Genomic DNA, 22,305 nt, shown 5'->3' with positions numbered 1-22,305 from the left:
CAATGCAACGTCCTTAAAAATCATATATTATAAAAAATTAATAACTGATATACAGTGAAAAAATATATCAATAGTTTATTTTTTTTATACATTTTTCATTTTTTTCGTTTTTTATTTATCATTTGTTAAAAGTACTATTTGTTTTAATCTATTTGTTACGATCAATATAAAGCACAGAACATTTCGAGGCAAATATTTTGTTCCTTTGAATGAAACATAGACTGTAGCGACAACTCTGACAATATTGAGGGAGAGCAGGGTGCTGCCATACAGGTGGAGAGGACATACTTCCGAATGAACGTACTGTAAATCCTCACATATACATCATCACATACATGCATTGAGTGTCCAAGTCTATGTTTCATTTGAAGGAACCAAATCGGAACTATTGTACATACTCCTACATCTAGAAGATGCGACATTCTTAACTACACTTTAATCTATTTATAGGTTTGAAAAGCACTGATGTAACAAAATCAGCATAGAATTTAATTATAAAACAAATTTTAATAATTTGTGTCAACAGCTATTTAAAATTTTATCAAAGGTCTAGATTCAAACTACTTAAGCTATAACAGTGTAACAACAATTGAAACAAGATGAATTTAGTAACATACTTAAACTGTGATAACAGTTAATGAATTTTAAATTAATTTACAATTTAATAAAAACTTTACTAAAGCCAAAATAAAATTTATTTTATGGAACATAAAATTAGAAAATCTTCAAAGAAAAATATGAAAATGAGAATCTTATTCAAATCTGTAATTAAAACCAAAGTTAACCTATTAATTTAATAACAATCCTATCAATTTACTCATATTTTTTCTAAAAATGAGATATAATTAACTTTCATTGGTTGAAATACCGACTTTTTATAGAAACCTACGTGCAACATGAAATAAAACCTAACTCTAATGTGCCATATTCACAAATTCCTACTAATTTGAATACCAAAAAATCAAAATGTTGGTAAAATTTTAGTTGAAAATTTTTTGCAAAGAATGAATAAGTAATTTTTTCTATTGTAAACTATTGTCTAATTTTCATTGTAACAACTAGAATAGCTACAACAATTCCCATATTGTGTTTACTTCGACTTTTTATATGAGAGTGCCAGGCATAAAAATATTGATTAAACACTTCATTTTTCAAATTTCTTTAAATTTGCAAAAGCTTTTATAAGAAGAAAACTGCAAGTTACTATGGTATATTGTCATAGCTGCTCTTGAAGCAATTAATTCTATCAAGATGACAATTAAAAAATTGTAGGGGCAGTAAATTGTAAAAATCATAGCTAGGTATTAATACGAGCATCACTATTAATAAATTTTATCAATTGTTGTGTTGCTATTGCAGTCATTACAAAGCTTTTGTAATTATACAATAGCAATTTACACATTGTCATCGTAATTCCGTATTAAATGCTATTATTTTAAACTCACTTTTTGCTCGAGCAAGAGACATAATTGATAATCATTTGCAAAGAAGGATTTACTTAAAAATAAATTTATATTCCATTGTTTTTTTTTACCTTAAAATAAATTAATTATTCTGATAATATTTAAAAATTAATAATACTGTACAATAATTTATAAAAAGTGCAACCTATAAGAATTTTATTCTCATGATAACTTGATAATTATATCGTAAATTTTAGACGACTGCTGATATATATCTTGATCTTTGCTATTTTTTAATAGAGTGACTTTTTTTAATAAGACTTCTCTACCAAAATAGCCAAAAACAAGAACGAATAATGTTTCAGGACACGGTGCCTTATGTTCCATAGGAAGGTCACTTATCTGAAGATTAAGCTCAGAAGCAACAGTCATAACATTGGCTAGAAGTGTTAGCAAACGCAAGCAAATGTCAAAGTTACTTTTCTCATCCAGAAAATTGTATAGTTTAACTGGTGCCTGAAAGAAATTAAAATAAACAAAAATTAATTCAAAAATAGTTTGTAAATTTTAAATAATTTTAACTGAGAAAATAAATTCATTAAGATAATAGAGTAAATTTAAATGGCTATTATTATATGCGATATCATTACTAGAACGATAATGATACTTTAAAATTTATGATGCGAGTGATAATTATAGATGATGCAGACTTTAACTAGGTCAATATTGATTTATCATTCGTTTAGTTTTATGTAAACTTCATAACTTAAAATTTTATTATTTAATTTTACTACTATTGAATTCTTGATCAAGAAAAACTATTACTTATTAAGTTCTTAAGTTATTATTTAAATCAAATATAACTGGAGAAGATAAATAAATTCAATTTTCTGATTAAAATACTAAATAACACATATTCAAATTAGATAAAATTAAATGAAGTTTACATTATCAACTTAAAAATAAAAATTTCTTCACACATTCGGGATCCAACAATAGTCTGATGAGGGCTTCGATATTTTATCAAGAGTCTTGTCCATCTTGATATGAAAAAAATCATGCAAGCCTTCATCAGTTGGATCCCGTACGTGTGAACAACAATGAAATATAAAGACATTTTTATTTTAATTTAGTGTTTCTTCTATATGTGTTATAATTAACTGTTAATCTGGTAATTTAAGTTTAAAAACTATAGATAATTCAAAGAAAAAAATAAGAAAAGAAAAGACAGTTATGCAAACAGATTACATATACTATCTATAATTCAAATTTGTTAAAATATTTGTTATAGAATCTTTACATTCTTCCTTTTTCAAGAAAATTTTAGTGTTTATTCTTATTTATTATAATCAGATTGTTATATAATACAAAAGGTGATAAAATAAAACTTAAATTTTATAATTTGATTATATTCAATTTAGATTTCTTTTGTTTTTTTTTAGAATGAACTGATGATAGAAAATAAAATTCTTTAAATTCTTGTAAGTTTGTTATTGGAAGTATGATGCATTTTCAAAGAATTAATCGTTTTAGTTCTTTTAATTGCATTCTGATGATATATAAAATACTGTTTCATTGGAATTATAAAAAAATATATGTTTTTGTAATACTTTTGGACTGATAACTTCATCGTCAAGAGGACAAAAACATAAAAAAACTTCCAAAGTCATGCTACAATTTTAAATTATTGTAATTATGTTATTTATTATCTGAGAACATTGTAACATAATTAAAACTTTCAAAACTGTCAAAATTTCACATTTGCCATTACAATTTCTCAATGCACGCGCCTTGTATCACATGACACACATTCAACAGATACTCAAATTCTTCATACGCTCACTACAGCATATCCGTTGTAACTCCTCTGAAAGTAGCCACAAGTCTACAGCTCCTGTAGGTTACTCATGTTGCACGATAATTAATAATACCAACTTTCTAGGATAATAAGTTTTCACCTTCACAAAACACAGAATGCCTTTTCTGTTACAGAGGTGCCATTTTCATTTACAGCACTTCCTAGAGGTAGTAGACAACAAGATGTTTGAATGCAGTAGATGATGAAACTTAAATAGTTACTCTATCAACTGGTGTACACCGCATACTTCTTGGATAATAACTAACATAATTGCAGTAATAAAAAAAATGGTAAAATTCATTTTAGAAGACCTCATGTAATACTGTAAATGTGTTGAAGTTTCAACTGAAAAGTCAATGATCCATCTATTTTAACAATAGTAAATGTGAGATATTATTTTAACTATAAATATAGCTTTTATTTTAGGTATTCTTGAAACCGTGTTTTCTTATATGTTGAGCATCAAACACAAGACCGTGTTATTTATTAAACACTTGGCACTTTTCCACTTCTATTAGTTGACATTAGTCTCAAGTTGATTAGTTTAGTATTAGTCTCAATAGCTTTTATTATTATTTTAACTTAAGTATTAATTATTTTAACAGTAAAGAATAGTAAATAAATTTTTATAATTTTAGAAATTAATCTTACAATAAAATTTAAATCATACTTTTCAGAAGAAAAAGAATCGAATTTTGTTTTAAAACTAGATTTTCAATTAGTTTAAGAATAATTTAAAAACAAACCTTTGAAGCTAAAATAGAAGGAACAATAGAGGCATTAGTGGATAAATTCACTAGCAATTTCATGATTTGTAATTGAGCTTCACTGCTGCCATTCTCCAAAATGTCAATTAACTTTTGGATACTTCCTTCCATTAAACTGTGATTGCTTTCAAACAAAGCAAGATTACTAAGAGCTGTTAATGATACTGTCCTTAATAGTTCTACATCTTTACCTGTTGCATGATGAAGTAATATAGGAATACAGTTCTAAAAACAAAAAGGAAATGAATGAATGCTTATTATTATTAAATTAGTTTGATAGTGTATTTAAGTTAATTATTATTAGTAAAATTTAACAATATTACAGAAAAGTGACAATAAAATTATATTTCAAATAAAATACACAAAACATAAGAATAATTACAGAATCTTAATTTATATATTTGGTATGTGGAAGTTAATATATACTAAGAAGCACTCAGAAGGAATGATTCAATTGGACTGAAATTTTCAAGACTAAATGAATCCATTTTAACAAATATAAATCATGGTTTATACAGGGTACTCCAAAATAGGATGTGATCAATATGCTGTGGACCCATCTCTAGCAAGAACACACTGTTCAAGGAGGTGATGTAAATCATTGTCATCCTGAGGGATATGCAGTCATACTTGTTTAACCTGAGCAATCAGATCTTGAAGATTCTGAGCTGTGTTGAGGCAGTGACCAATTATGTCTCATACATGCTCAATAGATGATAAATCTGGACAGCTTTGTGACAGTGTGCAAAAATGTCTGCCATATGCAGTCTAGCATTATCATGATGAAAAATGGCTCCAGGGACCTATTGCATAAAGAAAACGGTTAATGTTACCCTAGGATCCAAAATGGCAGCCGGGGAAATTTTTCCCTACTTCGGAGACTGCGACGAGGAAAAAATTTTTCCCTAGAGTCGAGACGTCGACGACGTGGGGATTTTTTCCTTGTTCAGTTTCTACCCTGAGTTCGACGTTGCCGAGTATCCTGTAACCTCGAAACGGAGACGGTAGTGTGTAAATTTGCGACGGTAGAGGGAGCCTTTTCGTGATGTCATGCGAGAGTAAAATCGGCGGGAAATTCGTAGGGGTGTTACGAACGAATATGCAAATGCATGATCTGCGACATGAATTCTGTTCATTTCTGGGCAATTTTATGCATATCAACCAGTTTCCTGTTGGAATCATTTACTGCTGTGTTGCGACGAATTGCGTATTGGATTATTTGCTGTGTTTTCGTTTTTTTTCATAACGATATTTCATTTGCACACAAATTGCTATCTGTGAATATGTATTGTTATTAATTCCTCCAGTATTAGTAAGTATTTTTATTTCTGTTTTTACAATTTAATCCTAAAAGTTAGAGAACCAAGTAATCAGAAATTAAGGAAAGACCGTGTGTTTTTCCTCTCCTTACCTCCCCGTGTTTAGTTTATTGCCAATTGTTCGATAATGAATAATTTTGCCGATTTGAGTTGCAACGAAGAATTTTGGTTGAGATGCACTTCCCGTGATTTCTACAAGTTAATGGAAGACGACTTTTCGGAGTTTGGTTTGCCTCCCCGTATCGATAACGCATCGAATTTTGCTGTAAAATTAAGCATACAGCCGACCGAGTCCGTTTGCATTCATTGCGATGAAGATAAGAAATGCTTCATATGTCAGGTGAACGACAGATCAGAAAACACTGTGAATTGGATCGTTTGTAAATACGTGAATTCCGGCAGTACGATAATAATGGACGAATGGAAAGGATATATGCACATTGACAACATAGGAGTAGCGGTCGAACATAGAACAGTCAACCATTCGAAAAATTTCGTCGACCCCCACACAGGAGATCATACTCAAAATATCGAACAATCGAAAAGTGAGTAAAAAACTCCTCTTTTTGTTGTTTTTTATCGTTTATTTCAGTTAAAAAATCCGCGAAGTCTGCAGAGAAATTCAAGATGGCGGCCGGTACCGTGGCCATCTTGAATGCAGGGGAAAATTATTTCCCCGTCGCAGTCTCCGAAGTAGGGAAAAATTTCCCCGGCTGGCATTTTGGATCCTAGGGTAACATTAACCAAGAAAACAATACAGGTTGTAACATTAGGTTGCCGGTAACCAAGGCTTGTACAGCTTTGGATCACCACCAAGGGTGTCCTGAATCATAGCTGATGGCTCCCTAAACAATAATTCCAGGAGTTGGACCACTAACCCCCATATTCACCAACACAAGTTAGAGTTAAAAGTTAACCAATGAGCATTCATGTACTAAAAGTAAAGCAAATGGTGTTTGGTTACCTCGAGATTTAACTCTAATGCTAACTCTAACTTGTGTTGGTGAATACAGGGGTAAGATGAATTCATATTAATGAGGACTGGTTCACTCCAGAAGTCTACACCATACCCTTCCTCAGAGGTCTACGTCATACCCTTCCACTACTTGGACAGAAGTGCAACTTGTTGCTGAGTACCACACTTTGCCATTCCAGATGCTAAGCCAATCTGTTGCAATACCATGCAAGACATTTCTGACAATACACAGTAGTCAAAGGCAGGAGGCATGCTAATGGGCACCTGGAATAGAGCCTAGCTTCACATAACCAACATAATCTTGTTCTCATGGATACTAGAACACCATCAGTACTTGCCACATCATTCTGTAATTGCTGCCATGTAATATATCAGTCCTGTAGTGTGGCTACTATGATTGCAAGGGCTACTGTCCTGCAGTGAACCACACTACAGGACTAATAGTCCTCACAATATGTCTGTCACCATGGCCTGAGATAATCTGCTGGTCCCGGATCATGTAGTGTCCTCCTCTTGCCATCATCTACCAACATATACCACAATTAAAGCATGTTATGACAAATGGACAGCAATTCTCCTTGTCGACTATCCAGCCTTTGCTAGGCAAACCAGCCTCTTTCAAACTTGGTCAGTTGTGTAAAGGGTCATCTCTGACATCATCCAGACATCACTACAGCTGTGTACACAGTGCTCACAGGATTCATGTTCAGATATACTAGTATATAGCAATGCCATCAGGATTATCATCATCATCAAATTGACCTCTAGTGATATTTATACCAAAATAGCTAAAAATTTGAATTTAGATCTCATTTATAAAGCATGTAGCATCAATATATTCATGTTACTAACAAATGGAAAAGATAAATCTTTTTTGTTCATTAAACAAATTTTGTTTACTTCATTAAACAAAATTTGTTTTCCTGATCCCATTGATTGATTTGAGGTTCAGAAGACATCTGGCCTACATTAACTCTTCTCATTCACTGGCTACATTGGCTTCCCTTGAGACTAGGACAAGAGACGATAAATATGAAATTTCCAAATTTCCAAAAATTTCCAAATTTCCAAAAACTACATCACAATACAGGTCCAATTCACCTCTGAGCCTAACATTTATCCCTGTTGAGAGGATGCTGAACTTCTGCAGAAGATTTTTGACAGTAATAAACTAAGTACTACTAAAGCCATAGAAATGTATAGCTACTCCCAAAGAAGAGTGTACTAATATTGATAGCATTTCTCTATTACAAGCATGACAATACACCTTTGATTCACAAGCCTATAATACTTTCATTTTAAACTGTCTTAGTTCTTTAAACTGTCTTAGTCTTAGTCACTATTGTACTTTTAATATTTATGTTTATTTAGTAATGTTTTAATCCTTGTATATAGTAATTTTGTCTACTTTTGTAAGTTTTAAACTGTATCATGCTACATGAGGAATGTTGTGTTTTGAAAGTCTTGTAATTAATTTTGCTTGTCATCATCATATTTATGATGATGACAAGCAAGTCAAAAGATGATAATGACTGTTTAAGACAATTGAAAATGTTTATTTGTCTAGTAGTGTTTTTTATTTTGCTAGATTTTTGTTGTTGGTGTATTTATCTTTCCTATAACAATGTAATTAATAAGTGAATATAATACTAAAGAAAAAAAATTATTAATAAATTTATTACCTGGAATGTTGACTCAGCTCTCTCATTAACTGCAAGATTTGATATCGTCTGTGTTGCAGCTATTTGTACTGTTAATTCTGGATGGGTAAGTAAGTCTCTCAGAGACAAATGACAATTAGCATCATAGAAGTATCCCTGGAAAATTATATATAAAAAGTTATGTGCTTGTCTTCTTTAATTTGATAAAGAAAAATAAGTAAACCTACAGAACGAATGTAAATACAGAAATATAAAGAATATACATGATTATTGATATTTTATTTTACTTCTGTGTCAGTTTTTTTCTACTTTTTAGGTTATATTTTATTAAAAGATTCGATTATATCATTACTCTATATACAATTTTAATTGAAAATTAAATAGAGAAATCACTTCACAAATATATACTTTCTATGTAATAATAATAATTTTGTTATACAATACGGTGAAGAGTCAAATTAGGCTATTTGTTGTAATATTAGAGAATAAAAACAGTTTATAAATGAAATTCTTTGCATGGACAGGTCAAAAAGCCCCAGGAATATTTTGGAGGGTGATTCATCCAATACGTCAACCCCATCACTCACCACCTGGCCACTCAATTGTGAGTGTGGCCAAACTCATAATGGGCTTGCTAAAAAACAGGCCCCCCTCACTTAGTGCTCATAGAAAAGAGTTTAAAAAGTAAAAAAAAAAAAAAAAAAAAATACTTTGCTTTATATAAAATACCAATGGCTCATGATTCAATATTCTAATTTTTAGGCTATTAAAATATTCTTTATTCCATTCAGTAAAAGTTTTTCAAATGTAAACTATATTAAAAACAGTTAAATAAGTTAAACAAAACAATTCTACAATTTTTAACAATAAAATATATTCTCACAATCAAAACCACGATTCAGTGTAGATCCTAATTTACCAATTGTATTTTATTTTTATAAAGAAGAGATATTCTTCTCTATATATGCGCAACATTTCATACAGGACATATTAGTAGAAACTTTATCCTAATGGCCCATTCATTTATTCATAATCAATTCTATTCGCTGCTATATAAAGATTTTATTTTGTGCACATGATAAAAATCTGGTTATTTTGATAAAGATACAAACTAACCCATTAGTACGCTTGGTTTTTGTTTCAAACCCAAAGGTGAGCAAATTATTTGTAATAACTACTCCAATTATGTGTTCATTAGATGCTCCTGGTGTAAAATTTATCATAATAAAGCAAACCACTGCCCTATGCCCTTGTGCTATATAAAGGCTATATTAATAATAAATTATCAAATAATTTGACCCTAGAGGAAAGCATTAGGTGCCATCTTGTGATAAATTTAATAATTTTAATTTTAATTAAATCATTTAGATTAAACTGGAAGAAAATAATCAGCCCGGAGTGGGACAAGAACCTGCAACTGCCACTTACCATGCGGATGCATTGCCAATTACATTACCCAGACCTCCAGTCTGATCTCGTCTTCCAGTAAATATAACATTATGCTATAACCATCGTCGATTATTACGGTGCCTGCTGGGGATGCATCAAGTATACTTGTCCTGTAAACTCCCACATAAGGCACTCAGTCAGCCATCATATACCTGGCCAGGCATATATGTATAAACAAACAACTCCATGTAAACCTGATGTATCAAATTTTCATAGAGTTGTTTGTTTGTAAAATTTATCTGTTTCAATCATATTTTTGGTGAGAGACACTACTATAATAATTTTATACAATAAATTATATTTGTTTGTAAATAATTTCTACGGATATTGCTAATTAAACCAGTAATACATAAATATTTACCAAAGCATATTTCAAGATTTTTCATTATCCATAACTCCTACATGAATAGGCCTTTACCAATGAAATTTTGTATACAGAGAGAAGAATACTTCCTCTTCATAAAAATAAAGTATAATCAGCAGATTAGGAACTGCACTGAATCATGATTTTGATTTTCAAATTAAATTAACTTTTAATTATTTTTCTTTTGTATTTTTTTTTTGTGGATAAAATCCCACTTCGCTCGAGTGAAGTCAATAGAAAGAACAATCTGTTTTAATCAAAAAAGAAAACTTTTTCTAATTAAAACAGATTATTCTAATTGGAAAATGTGTCTCCATTTTTCTAAATTAGAACATTATCTCTTTAAATCTTTTTTATAAAAACAAAAATTCCAATAATTACATTGTTTAATTTAACTCCACGTTAAACTAATACAAAAAATTCATTTAGTCAATATCTAATACTTAAAATACTTGATTCTGTAACTTAGAAAACTATTAATGGATTAATCTTTAATGATTAACTCAATACAAAATCAAAATCCACTGCACATAACAAATTTTGATTTTAAACAAATCAAATTAGTAATAAAATATATCACAAAGGATAAATTGTAGATGATAAATTGTAATTTTCATGTATTCATCATCGTTATTTTATATGAAAATTTTAACATATTAAGGTGGCCAAACGGCCGAGGCAGTTAAAATGCCAGCCTACCACTTTTGGGGACTCGGGATTAAATTCGGGGAGTCAAAAATGGGGAAATTCAAGGGGTCTGTCCCAGATATGTCATGCCCCATCCCTTACCGCTGGCTATCCCATTGTGAACCTGGCCAAACTCATAATGGACTTGAAAAAAAGACCTTCTTAGTCTTGAAGGTTTATAGTTATCATACTCTATTAATTTTATAAAACAAACCAATTGAAATTATTAAGTTTCATAAAATAATAATACCTGATTGATTGTAAAGGCAGAACAATTAGATATTGTTGATAATGTTCTGACAATGATATCGTCATCTTTTTTATTTAGAAGAGATACTAAACTTTTCGCTTCGTACGGCGTTACGACTCTTGCTCTATTAAATAAGTTATCGAGTCTTCTTAACACGATTGTCTCGGATTCTTCTTTAATCGACAAATTACTATCATTATCAGAAGACGCTTCGATTTCTTCTTCATTATTGTCTTTGGTAACTTCATCTTTGTTTGGTGACAATTTGTCTTTGTTATTTTTCTGTGGCGAGCCGGGAGGTGAAATTGTACTGACGTTCTCTGCGGAATAACTTATAAACTTTCTTGAATTAGTGGTGCCAAGAATTCGAGGCGAACTCCATGGAGTATTTTGCAAACTTCTAGTTTTGAAATTGGGAGGAGCAAAAGGAAAATTTCCGTGTTGCTGAGCATAAACGTTTAATATCTTAACTCTTTCTTTGACTGATTTATGAGAAGCATATAATTCGGGTAATAATGCTAAAGTTTCTGCAGTATATAGAGGAAAATCAGTTTGGATAGCTTGGTTTATTCTCTTTTCAAGTGCATATTGATTTCCTAGGAAAAAAAAATATTCAACATTACTTTTTAAATAAAGAACATCTGTTTTAAAGTATTCAAAAATTATGACAACTTAATAATTAATAAGTTAAGAATGGTACTTAATTTTTAAATTTGCTTTAAACAAAAATCATAGTGAAACTAACAATACAGGGTGTCCACCATGAACCTGACACATTTGTTTCGACTGCCATATCGAAGTGCAAGGCAGTAATCATATGTCATGCATTCCATTAGGCGAAGAAACTGTGGAAGTTGTATAGGTAATTTTGAAAACCTGCCAAAGTGACTGTAGGTGGCGTGGCAGTAGTCAAACGCAAAATGGCTTCTCAAAAGCTTTGTGGTGGTACGCTGAAACAAATTCCGTGATTCAAGTGCAACAGAACTTCCATCGTGTATTTGGCAAGGAGCCACCCTCAAGGAACACACTCAAGTTATGGAAACAACACTTCTTGACGAAGTGGTAATCGAGGAGGCCACTTCTTAGCCTCCTCGATCACCAGATATTATGCCCTTAGACTTTTTCTTTTGGGGATTTGTCAAGGACAAGGTTTACACCGGTGTCAAAATTCGTGACCTTCAACATCTTCGTGTGCGCATTCAAGATGCTGTTGCTGCCATCACGCCCAAGATGCTTGAAAGAATCTGGCAGGAAATGGAGTATAGACTTGATGTTCTACGTGCAACAAAAGGAGCTCATGTAGAGGTTCACTGACTTTTTAATAAAACTTTTTGAGTTTTTCATCATAAAATGTGCATTACTTTACATCCTTACTGAGCGGTAGATTTTTTACAACAGTTTCAAATGTGTCAGGTTCATGGTGGACTCCCTGTATATTTGAAACTACAAATGAAAACTGTACATTAATTGTTCCTGTATATTTTCTAAGAATATAAAGTTGTCTTTTAACACTTATCTACAGTTACTGTTTCATTAAAGCATAAAAATTCTAAAAAATCCCCATCACTTTAAATCAATAACATTTTAAGCTGGAACATCTCCAGTATAAGAAAACACTAGATACTCCTTACACTCTTTTTCAGCAACTAAATTTAGTGGAAATAAATGTTTTTAGCTAAATTGAAAAGCCTTTGTAAGGTTACAGAACAAAATATAAATACAGATTCTATATTAGAATAAAGTATTCTTTGATGCAATTACGTCTTTAAAATCATAATGAAATTTAAATAGAATCTGTACTTAAATTTCATTCAATAGCTTGACAAAGGCTTATCAATCAGGCCAAAAATGTTTGTTTTGATTAAATTTAGTTGCTGGAAAAGCGAGTAAAGTATTAGTGTCTTCTTATACTAGCACTTTAAAGCCTTTTTGAGTTATCCTTGGCATTGTGCTCGAATATAACGTGGGCTACATTCAGAACAACCCAGTATGCTATAGTGATAGATAGCATAAAAAGTATGGACAACTGGTATGTAATAACAGCAGTTGCTCATTACGATAAATTCTATATATCTTCAGGCGAGAAGTCTGGTAACTGCCAGGATAAATAAAGAACCGAGTCACGGTATTGGCCACAACAAGTGCCGTGAGCTGAATGGACCTGACATAAAAGGCAAACAGAACAAGGACTCCTCCTTTTTGTCAGAATGAACCAATATAGTCTGGTAACTGTCTGCCCCAATACATTTGTATCAAGAAATAAGGTACAGAGAAACACTAATAATGATATTTTAAAATTGAGAGATAAAAACATGGTTACTAAAAGGGCATCATTCAGTAACTGACAATAAATAGGGAAAAAAAATCCAGATGGAGACATAAAAAATTTGGGAAATACTATAATTGCTACAATATAAATGTGTACATTTATAAAGAAAAAAATAAGTAATTACTAGTATTAAACACAGTTTTTTAGTTGGGCTGCAATTTTAAAAACTTTTGGACCTATAAATTCTCACCATTATCTGTCCATTGTCCATTTGTCATTCCTTAGTTTCAAGGACGGTGTTAAATAGACAAAAGTCGAGACCAAATATGGAAAGTTTGGTGGCAGGAGCCCATGATTAACTATACACAAACTTCTGGGCTAGACCGGAAGTCACGTGATTTCAAATCAAAAGTTTCCCTAGAACAGAATTACATAGTTGACCGAGATGACACTGTTATCAGAAAATGTATGATATATAGGGACAAGACACTTAATTTGAGATCAAGAGCATATATTTCAAATTAAATTAATTAAAAATATGATTAAAAATTTTATTTAAGAATATGAAATAAATACTTTTAGTAAAGTATAAATTTCAATGGAGAATAAAATCATAACATACATTCCATCTACATGAAATTCTAGATATAAAAAATGTACTTATGGAATTTCAAAACAAAAATTATAATTATATATTATTTAAAATTTGTTATAATTTTTTAATAATTACTTTCCCTGAGCTTTAGAATACTTCTTCATAAAAATAAAATGTTATAATAATAATTTTTTAAACAATTTAGTGAAAAAAGTCAGTCAGAGTAATATTTATGTCGATTCTAGCTTTCGGTTGTATCTGCGCCTTTTTTGTATTTCGGCAAAATTATACAAAAATAAAGCTTTAGAACCTGCCTTCGCACTACTTATGCGAAGTTTTAAAATATTTTTTTGTATAATTTTTAAAAACCTAATACTTCAATGCCTTGAAGTCATTACGCAGGTTATATAGTGATCTGCAGGTCAAAGATTTGCCATTGCTGCTTTAAATTATCAATGCTGTTGCTAGCTTAGTGAAGAGCTATAATCATATGAAACCTTAATATTTCTTAAAATTTTGAAAATGGTCAGGTAACATCAGTTTTCTCAAAATTTTAAGAAATGATAAGATCCCATATGATCACAACTCTGTAACGGGCATCCACTTGATCCCAACAGATAACCAATGTTTTATGACAAAAGCTAGTTTAATGAATTATTTAATAACTAAAACTATATAACACAGGTTATGTGACCTATATAAAGCAGACAATAAAATTAATGATAACTTAGGATGAGTTAGATAAATCATGGTATAATTAATAATCACTTAAATTACATATAAGTAGAAATGATGTAACACAAAGACAGTAGTGTTGTTGAGTCTCTGTAGAGACTCAACTGTGAGAAACATGATTTGTAACATGATCTGTAATAATGGTTACTTTATATGAATTACATCTATGAATAATATCTGTAAGTAATTATACTGAATTGGTATGATTTAATGTTAAGAAATATAAAGTCTAAAGTTAAATGTAAATATAATGTTAATAGGTAACATGCTGCAGGAAAGTCTCAAAGCCTACATATTAATGAATGGAGAAATACAAAAAATACAAATTTTTTGTATTACATCAGTGTACTCGTGAGTAATTTTAAATTGTTATATGCAATTAATTTTTTTAAAGTAATTTAAATATGTATTCTATAAATCCAGAGCACTCTATTTATGTTAAAGTTATTAATAATAATGTTTCGAAATATGTTAGGTCTGTTATTTTGGCAATAATTTCACTTATATCGTAACCAACTGAAGAGTCGAAATGAATTCTGACTTAGCGATAATATAAATATGTCAATAACCAAAGCGTGATTCATCTCTTTTTATAGATCTTGTAACCTGTATAATATAGAGAATACAGAAGAAAAGTAAAATATTAATAACAGAATTACTTTTGAAATAATTTTTTCGGCACATTTTATCAATTGACTATTAAAAAAATCAAGAAGGGAATGAAAAAAGTTTGATCACTCAATATAGAGGAAATTCCTCCAAAATTTCTTCCTAATGAAGTTTTCTGGATCAGTCAAAACACAGCAAGTTGAGAAGAAAGGGAGATAGAAGAAAAGAAATGCCAACAGACGCAAGAAAAGATCCAAGTTAAAAAAAAATATCTGCTTTTATTTATTATAGTACACAGATTTATATTGTACTTTCTAAAAGCTGGAAGTTATATCTATGTTTAACCAAATCAGCAGTGAAATAGATGATTTAGTACTGAATGAAGTTGAAAACGTCAATAAATCTAGATGATTTATGAATGTTTTCACAGCTGATTTATGAGCTACTTCAGTGCTGGATCAGTACATAGGTTGACTTGGTTAAACACATATATATGATAGGTTGTTACAACCTATCGTATAAATTTGTATGATGGTACTGTAATTTAATAGCAAAGCAAAAAAAAATTATATGAAGAAATTTATTAAATCAATATTGAATAAATTGAAAAGTCAATAGTAGAGAAAATTAATATTAAACAGGCAATTCTTTTATTGTAACATTGTCACAATGCCGGGCTGCAATTTTTAATATTTTTAATTTAAAATCCACCTCAAATTACTAGCGGCTTGCCCCTGTACATCATACTTTTCCTTTAACAATAGAGTCATGCCGAGCATCTGTCTAACACCTTTTGGGGGAAAATTTTTTAATTGAAATAACCTGACTTTGGTTTGCACCGGAAGTTCATATATAGTTAAATCGGGGTTCCTGTCCCTAAGGTTTCCATATCTGGTCTCTATTTTCATCTATCTAACCCCATTCTCAAGATTAACAAAGGAAAGATGGATGGACAGACAGCTGGACATCAGTGGAAATATATAGATCTGCAATTTGAAAATTGCATCCCAATAAGAAAGCAGTTGAATATAATATAATATTAATAATAAAAGTGGTATCCATTATAATTACTGATAAATGTAAAGAAACATATGCTGTGATGGAAATTTCCCAGCAAAATCACAATCAGTTTGGCAGTGAAGCAGGTTTGCCTCATTATTTATTCTAACCGATTTGCTTTGTATTAAAATTTTTGTTAGGATCTTTTGAATTTTAATAAAATGTCATATGTCAAAACAAAACAGGATCCAGAGTGATTGATTAAAACATACATTACAGATTACAGTAAATGAATATAAAATGTTAAACAAAATTTTTCATAAAATTAAATATTTATAGAAAGTTTAGAATACATCATTTTCAATAACAGTCTTCAATAGTAATATTGAAACACAAGTTAATCAAATAAGAAAGAACACAAAATATAATAAAAGTGTTTATATGATATCTTACACTCCATCAGAATAAATGTACACATCAAAAACCCACTTATTACATTTTTAACTAAGCATATTTGGACTTCATTTATACATTTATATGTATGTTGTGAGAATATAGACAATGTAACAATAAAAAAAAAAACAAAACAAATACTTAAAAGATTTTAGGAATCAATGTATGTTTGAATGTAACATTTTCCAATATAAAGACAATCTGCCCCAACCCAGTTTCGTAGCAAGGGGGCAAGGGGGTCTATCATGCCCCAGACGCCACTCGTAGAGGAGCGCCCAGGTCATGAAGGTAATAGTAACTATTCATAATATATTATAGCTATTTTAAGGTAGGTGCTACATTCTATTATTATTTGTATTATATTCTTATTACGAGTAAATTCTATATATTATATTACTATATGTTTCTGGAGGAAGGGAGGGGGCGCCAAATAAGTGTCGTGTCCCGAGCGCCAGTTATGTTCGCTACGTCACTGCCTCAACCCTCATTGAGTATTAATCTCATGCAAAAAGTACGACAGGTTTGCTCACTTCTGCTTTCAGAGCAGACTATAGTTACAAATCAGAAGCCAAGACAAAAATTATTATACAATGTTTCATTTGTACGTGCTTTTAACTCTTAAAATATTTCAAGTGTTTGTTTTTTTGAGTTTTATACTTTAATACCAAATATATTCTGTATTTTTAAACTTTTTTTAAAAACAGCAAAACTTATAACACAGATTAATTTATGAAACTATTCAGATTATATTTGACAAAATGCTTATTTATTATTATTTATAAATTTCACCTAATTATCAAATTATTTACCATTTTTCAAATATAAATAAAACTGTCAGTCCGTTAGGAATAAATAACTATTACTCCTAAAAGTTGTATTTACAATTTGTAATGCTGCTAGATTATTCAGCTTCTTTATTTAAATTCTCTCTATTTAATATTTAAACCACATTTTTTCATTGTAGGTTATTTAATATGAGAATTGACACATAAAATTGCTAAAATTTGCATTATCTTCTGTAAATAAAAAGAAGAATCCATCTTCTCAATTAAATTTACAAAATATCTCTAGAGTAAAAAAGTTAAACATGAATAAAGCAATCTATATATGGAGAAACACCTGATCAAGTTTGATTAATTATATAACAGATGTAGCTGTGATAAATTTAATTCAGTGATCAATAAATACTGTGAATAACTTAAAATATTATATTATTATTATAATTAGTTGGCATTCTCGAGTATCACTTCACCGCATTTAATTATTTACGTAACTGGAAATTAAACATTGTGGAATCACTTAATTGGTTGTATATTTTGATATATTTATGAATAATAATCATAAAATTAGGGTTTCTCATTTCCTGGTCTTTTGCTTGTTCTGGGATAAAATTAATTATTTTTAGGTATACAAAATATCTTAAAATCGAATGATATAATTATTTTTCATTTTTAAAGTAATTTAATACGTTCTGCAACCTCCAAAATCATATTAATAATGCTGTGTAAGATATATATTAAACATTACCTTTTAATTACGTAGAAATTTTCACAAACAGAAAACATTTATTAAAGTTTGCGAGAAACTGCTTACAACAAAAATGCCTTTGAATTGAGTTGCAAATTTAAATAAAAAAGTTAACTTAGATCAAACTTCTAAATTAGAAGGTAATTTTCGTTTTTTAAATAAAACATAATACAAAATATTATTGTAAATTTTTATAATAAGATTTTAAAAAGCAAAGATGGTCGATACTCCGATCACTCAATCTGATTCTTATTTTAGTAATGAAAAGTGCCGCTACCAAGAATGCCCTTTATGATTCAATTGATGTGAGTGGAATCGTGTTTAATGCATTTAAGAGAAGACAGATGTTGTGTTTTTTCACCTGTAGCCTGGAAGATTTCTAGTTCATTTTCGAGATTGTAGTACTTCTTTACTTCTTTTGCTCTCTAGTATTCTCGATTTGTCTATCTCGGCTGCTTTAATAGAAACATCAAGCTTATAGCACAATAATTCGGCAGTTTGTTTGTCTTTAATAATCAGGTTTATGAAGAAAAACTTCATACTTGCAGACTTCGTACTCATTTCTATCCTTGCCCAATTTGCACAACCTGGCATAATGCAGTTATCGAAGCTTCTGGGCATAGTTAAAATTAAGACAGCATCGGTGCAATTATTCAAGATATTACAGGTTCCGACAAGTAAAGAATTTTCAGAGTCTTGCCACAAATACATATTGATTATTGACAATCGTGACATGTCAAAACAAGCAAAAATTTAAAAAAAATCTAATAAGTAGGTTTAAAATTAATAAATACAGATGTATTCTGACAGTTTATGAGTTAATTATACTTTCTATTTGCAAAATTTCCTCAACCTTAACACAAAATAAGAAAAAAGGGAACTTTAAGAAATTTGCAGGATTTTCCGGAATGAGAAGAATTTCCCGGATAAAAAAAAACAACTGGGATCCCATTTAAGAAACCCTAGGTAAAATTCAATATTACCTGGTAATTAATTACTAAAACTAATTAGTAATTAATGATATTTTAGGGATAAGTAACTGACTATAAAGATGCTGTAAATAATGTTGTTATACTGTGAATAACTTTAAAAAATTATATTATTTTAATTTTTTGACTCATCAAATATCATTTCACTGCTATGTAACCAGTGATGTAAATAATACTTAAATATTATAAGATTAGTTAGTCATTCTCACCAAAAAATCCAGGAAACGACTAACTTGCATTTTTGGCCATATTCAATGATTGTCATCAGGTTTACATTTAAGATAGACAAGGTTGAGGCCAAAGTTTTAAATGCGAAAACGTGTACGTCAGGCGTACAGCACCGCTTTCCTGTAAGCCTAGAAGTTTAACAATGGTGTTTGGAAAGTCGGTGGAATCATGCTCGACAAACATTTTCTCATTTAAAACTTTGGCCTCAACCTCGCTAATAACGTCAACCAATGTCACAAACCTTGCATGTCCAAAATATCTACTTCACGGGAGGTATCAAAATTGGTTTTGAGAGAAGTACTGCATTTGTGGTAATGTATTTTTACCTCTTTAAAATCAAACACACCAGAAACACAAGGTTTGCGATCATTATACAGATTATACTGGTAATATAATCTCAAATAGGTGGAATATTGAGATACGAGGTTTGTGAACTAGGTTGACGATACGTAAATCTGATAACATGAAAATGTATCAGTCATTAAATTTTTCTTGTTTGCTGAATTTTTTGGTCTTTTCAATAGTGTTTATTTTAAGTTTACTATGTTTATAACAATCATAAAAGGTCAATATAACCTAGTAATTGTTAAACATGTATATTAGTAATTTTTCAATGGTACAGCTATATTAAATGACCTTGTATACATCAGTTACTACAATTACAGATCATTTCGTTGGAAATTAATTGTTTGTAAAGAAATAATTGACAGACAGTAATCCAAAAGAAGGATTTGCCGCTCCCCCAGAGTTACAGACTTTCCGTACCAGCAAAAACAGTCAACGTAGCCATACTCGTACCCGCAACCCTTTGCGAGATAATTGCCTACAAAGGTGTTTTTACGCAAACCAACACACCGTCTATCCTCCATGCTCCGCATCAGTCCGAGCTCGCCATCACTTACCTTAACTGACACTCCACTCAGTAGCTCACACCTCAGTGCCCACGGGGTTTTTGTCGTTATATAGTTTTAGGGAGCATGGGCAAGCATAGGCATTCCATAAAACTATATAACAAGCACCCACAAAGAGTCAAGTGGGCTAATCAAAACCAGCACAGTTGCACGGGCTAAATAGTTAAATGCGATGCAGAAGTAAGCTGATTTTGGAGGCCCTATCTCACAAAAGGTAACATGTAGAAGTAATGTAGGAGCATACTCATAAGAGTAACATGTACAGCATGTTCTACAACTCAGGTAAGGTCTAACAGTCTCATTTAAAGGTGTAATTGTACTAATCTGTTTACATAGACATAGGCAATATTGGTCCGTATATTAATATAATAATATAAATGAAATGAAAAGCCATACCCTTGCTTTTGGGTCGTCTACAAAAAGCATTTTTCATAATAGAATAGCCAACATAGGCAAAGCCAGCGGCTAAGGCAGAACATAAAGCTACTCGTTTCGTCGATCTTTCTCCCGATGATGCCATTTTGATAACGTTTCTAAACGCCTTAAATTGGCTTAAAATCACAGTAATTGCTTAAACGAGTCACTGTTTACAATCATAAACCTCGTACAGTGACAAGACAAGCAAAATTGCGGTCTGCTAATTCTACCATCCTGAACTTCAGTGTTGCCAGAGAAAATTCATATTTAAATATGGAAACTTTTTTTTATATATATAATAAATAAATAAATAAATAAATATTATATTATTATTATTATATAAATATTATAAATATACTACAGTATATTCGTTTCAAGTTAAAGTGCATTACAGTATTACTATATTTATAACAGCACAATTATATATATATATATTTTTTAACTCTTTCCGCCCTGTGGGCACTAAGAGGGCCTCTTTTAGTAGGCCCATTATGGGTTCGGCCAGGCCCACAATGGGGCGACCGGGTGGTGAGGGACGGGGCCCGACATATCCGAACGGACCACCCCCCGAAAAATTCCTGGGGATTATTCGACCCGTTCGGATTCGATCCCGGGTCCCCAGAGCGGTAGGCTGCCACCTTTACAGCACAATTATATACTGAGAGATTCTTCGTGGAGGATTAGGTTCGAATTTCATCTGCTTTCTAGAGAAAGCAATAAGACTCAAATTTTTTAATTATTATTTGAGAGTTTTAAGTCTAATTCGAGGTGGGCTATTGTTCCAATTTCTTATTTTCACAATTGCGCTACCACTCAGGAATGACTGTAAGGGTCACAACCATACTGTACTTTAACAGCTTGTTTCGTGAATTTTGGCCGGGTTTTATTTTATTTTTAACTTTTCGCTCCGTGTGCACTAAGATGGCCTTTTTAGCAAACCCATTAGGGGCTCGGGTGGTCAGAGACGGGGCCGGATAAATTCTTGTAATTTTCGATCAGTCCGGAAATGATCCAGAGTCCGCCAGACCGAATCCGGAGCGGTAGATTCTAGGAGAATCCCCCATAACCGCTCTGCCATCCGGTCGTCATCTTGTCCGGGTTGTAAAAGTGCGAAATAGCAGAGACAAGTCTAATTAGTGAAGAAAATAGATTGTTGACAAAATCACTGTATATTACCAAAAAGGCACTCTCGAACTTTTAAATTTCTAGAACCCAATAGAGCATTGCGCATTGCCCTGTAAGACATGCAGTATGAAATGATTTGTATAAGAAAAATCAAAGCCAAGCACTAGAAATAAATTCTGCCAGGCCCACCAGTGGCCGAGTGGATAGAACCACTGAACACTGGTAGTGGATTCGCCACTCGCAAACGGTCTGGCCACATGAAGTTTTCTAGATTTTCTTCACGTTACCATCTAAATAAGGGCCAATTTCGCACAAAAGACTTCCCGGGAGGCATTTCCTCTTGACAGATGGCACGTGTGTCGCGTTGCCGCAAACGAATAAAAACAAATTTTGCCAGTAAATATGATCCGATTACGTGTTTCCAAATGCCGTCAGGCTCGCTTTTAGACTCCTTATTTTACAAAAAACTGGATTGTCAAGATCAGGAGTTCGATCGTGGCCAGGGCTGCCCGATTAGTTTGATAAAGTAAGCAGGGCCTAACTTTCTCAATTGTTGGGTTCAGCGAAACAAAGGAATGGACAATATTTTATTGGGTTTAGTTTTATAACTCCTGAAAACTTCTTTTGTAATATAGCGGAAAGCGGCAGCGATTGTCGGCTCCTTTGACACCAGACAGGTATGAAAGAATGATGTCATCATAAAATTAACAGAAT

At 31.3% G+C, this 22,305-nt stretch overlaps 1 protein-coding gene across 1 annotated transcript; it reads right to left on the bottom strand.

The window, feature by feature from the left end:
- LOC136978877 (armadillo repeat-containing protein 10-like) lies at positions 1-20,705 on the bottom strand. Its single transcript, XM_067274711.1, has 5 exons — positions 20,446-20,705; positions 10,735-11,330; positions 8,006-8,140; positions 4,008-4,253; positions 1-1,919 (listed from the first exon to the last, which is right to left on the bottom strand). Exons 1-5 carry the CDS (start codon positions 20,567-20,569, stop codon positions 1,626-1,628), a joined length of 1,395 nt encoding a protein of 464 aa, XP_067130812.1. The 5' UTR covers positions 20,570-20,705; the 3' UTR covers positions 1-1,625.
- Between the last annotated feature and the right edge of the window lie 1,600 nt (positions 20,706-22,305).

This window comes from Centruroides vittatus, unplaced genomic scaffold (genome assembly GCF_030686945.1).
Source record: "Centruroides vittatus isolate TY-2023 unplaced genomic scaffold, ASM3068694v2 contig_559, whole genome shotgun sequence".
Classification (NCBI taxonomy): domain Eukaryota; kingdom Metazoa; phylum Arthropoda; class Arachnida; order Scorpiones; family Buthidae; genus Centruroides; species Centruroides vittatus.
The sequence above is the reverse complement of the archived record's forward strand: the minus strand, read 5'-3'. Positions and strand labels throughout refer to the sequence as shown.

Bases quoted from the DNA above. Each gene is read 5' to 3' on its own strand.
- LOC136978877 (XM_067274711.1), bottom strand. From the start codon at position 20,569: ATGGCATCATCGGGAGAAAGATCGACGAAACGAGTAGCTTTATGTTCT. The intron at 11,331-20,445 runs GTATGGCTTTTC...TTTTTTTCCTAG, and splicing joins TAGACGACCCAAAAGCAAGG to GAAATCAATATGCACTTGAA. The intron at 1,920-4,007 runs GTTTGTTTTTAA...AATTTCTTTCAG, and splicing joins CTTCTATTTTAGCTTCAAAG to GCACCAGTTAAACTATACAA.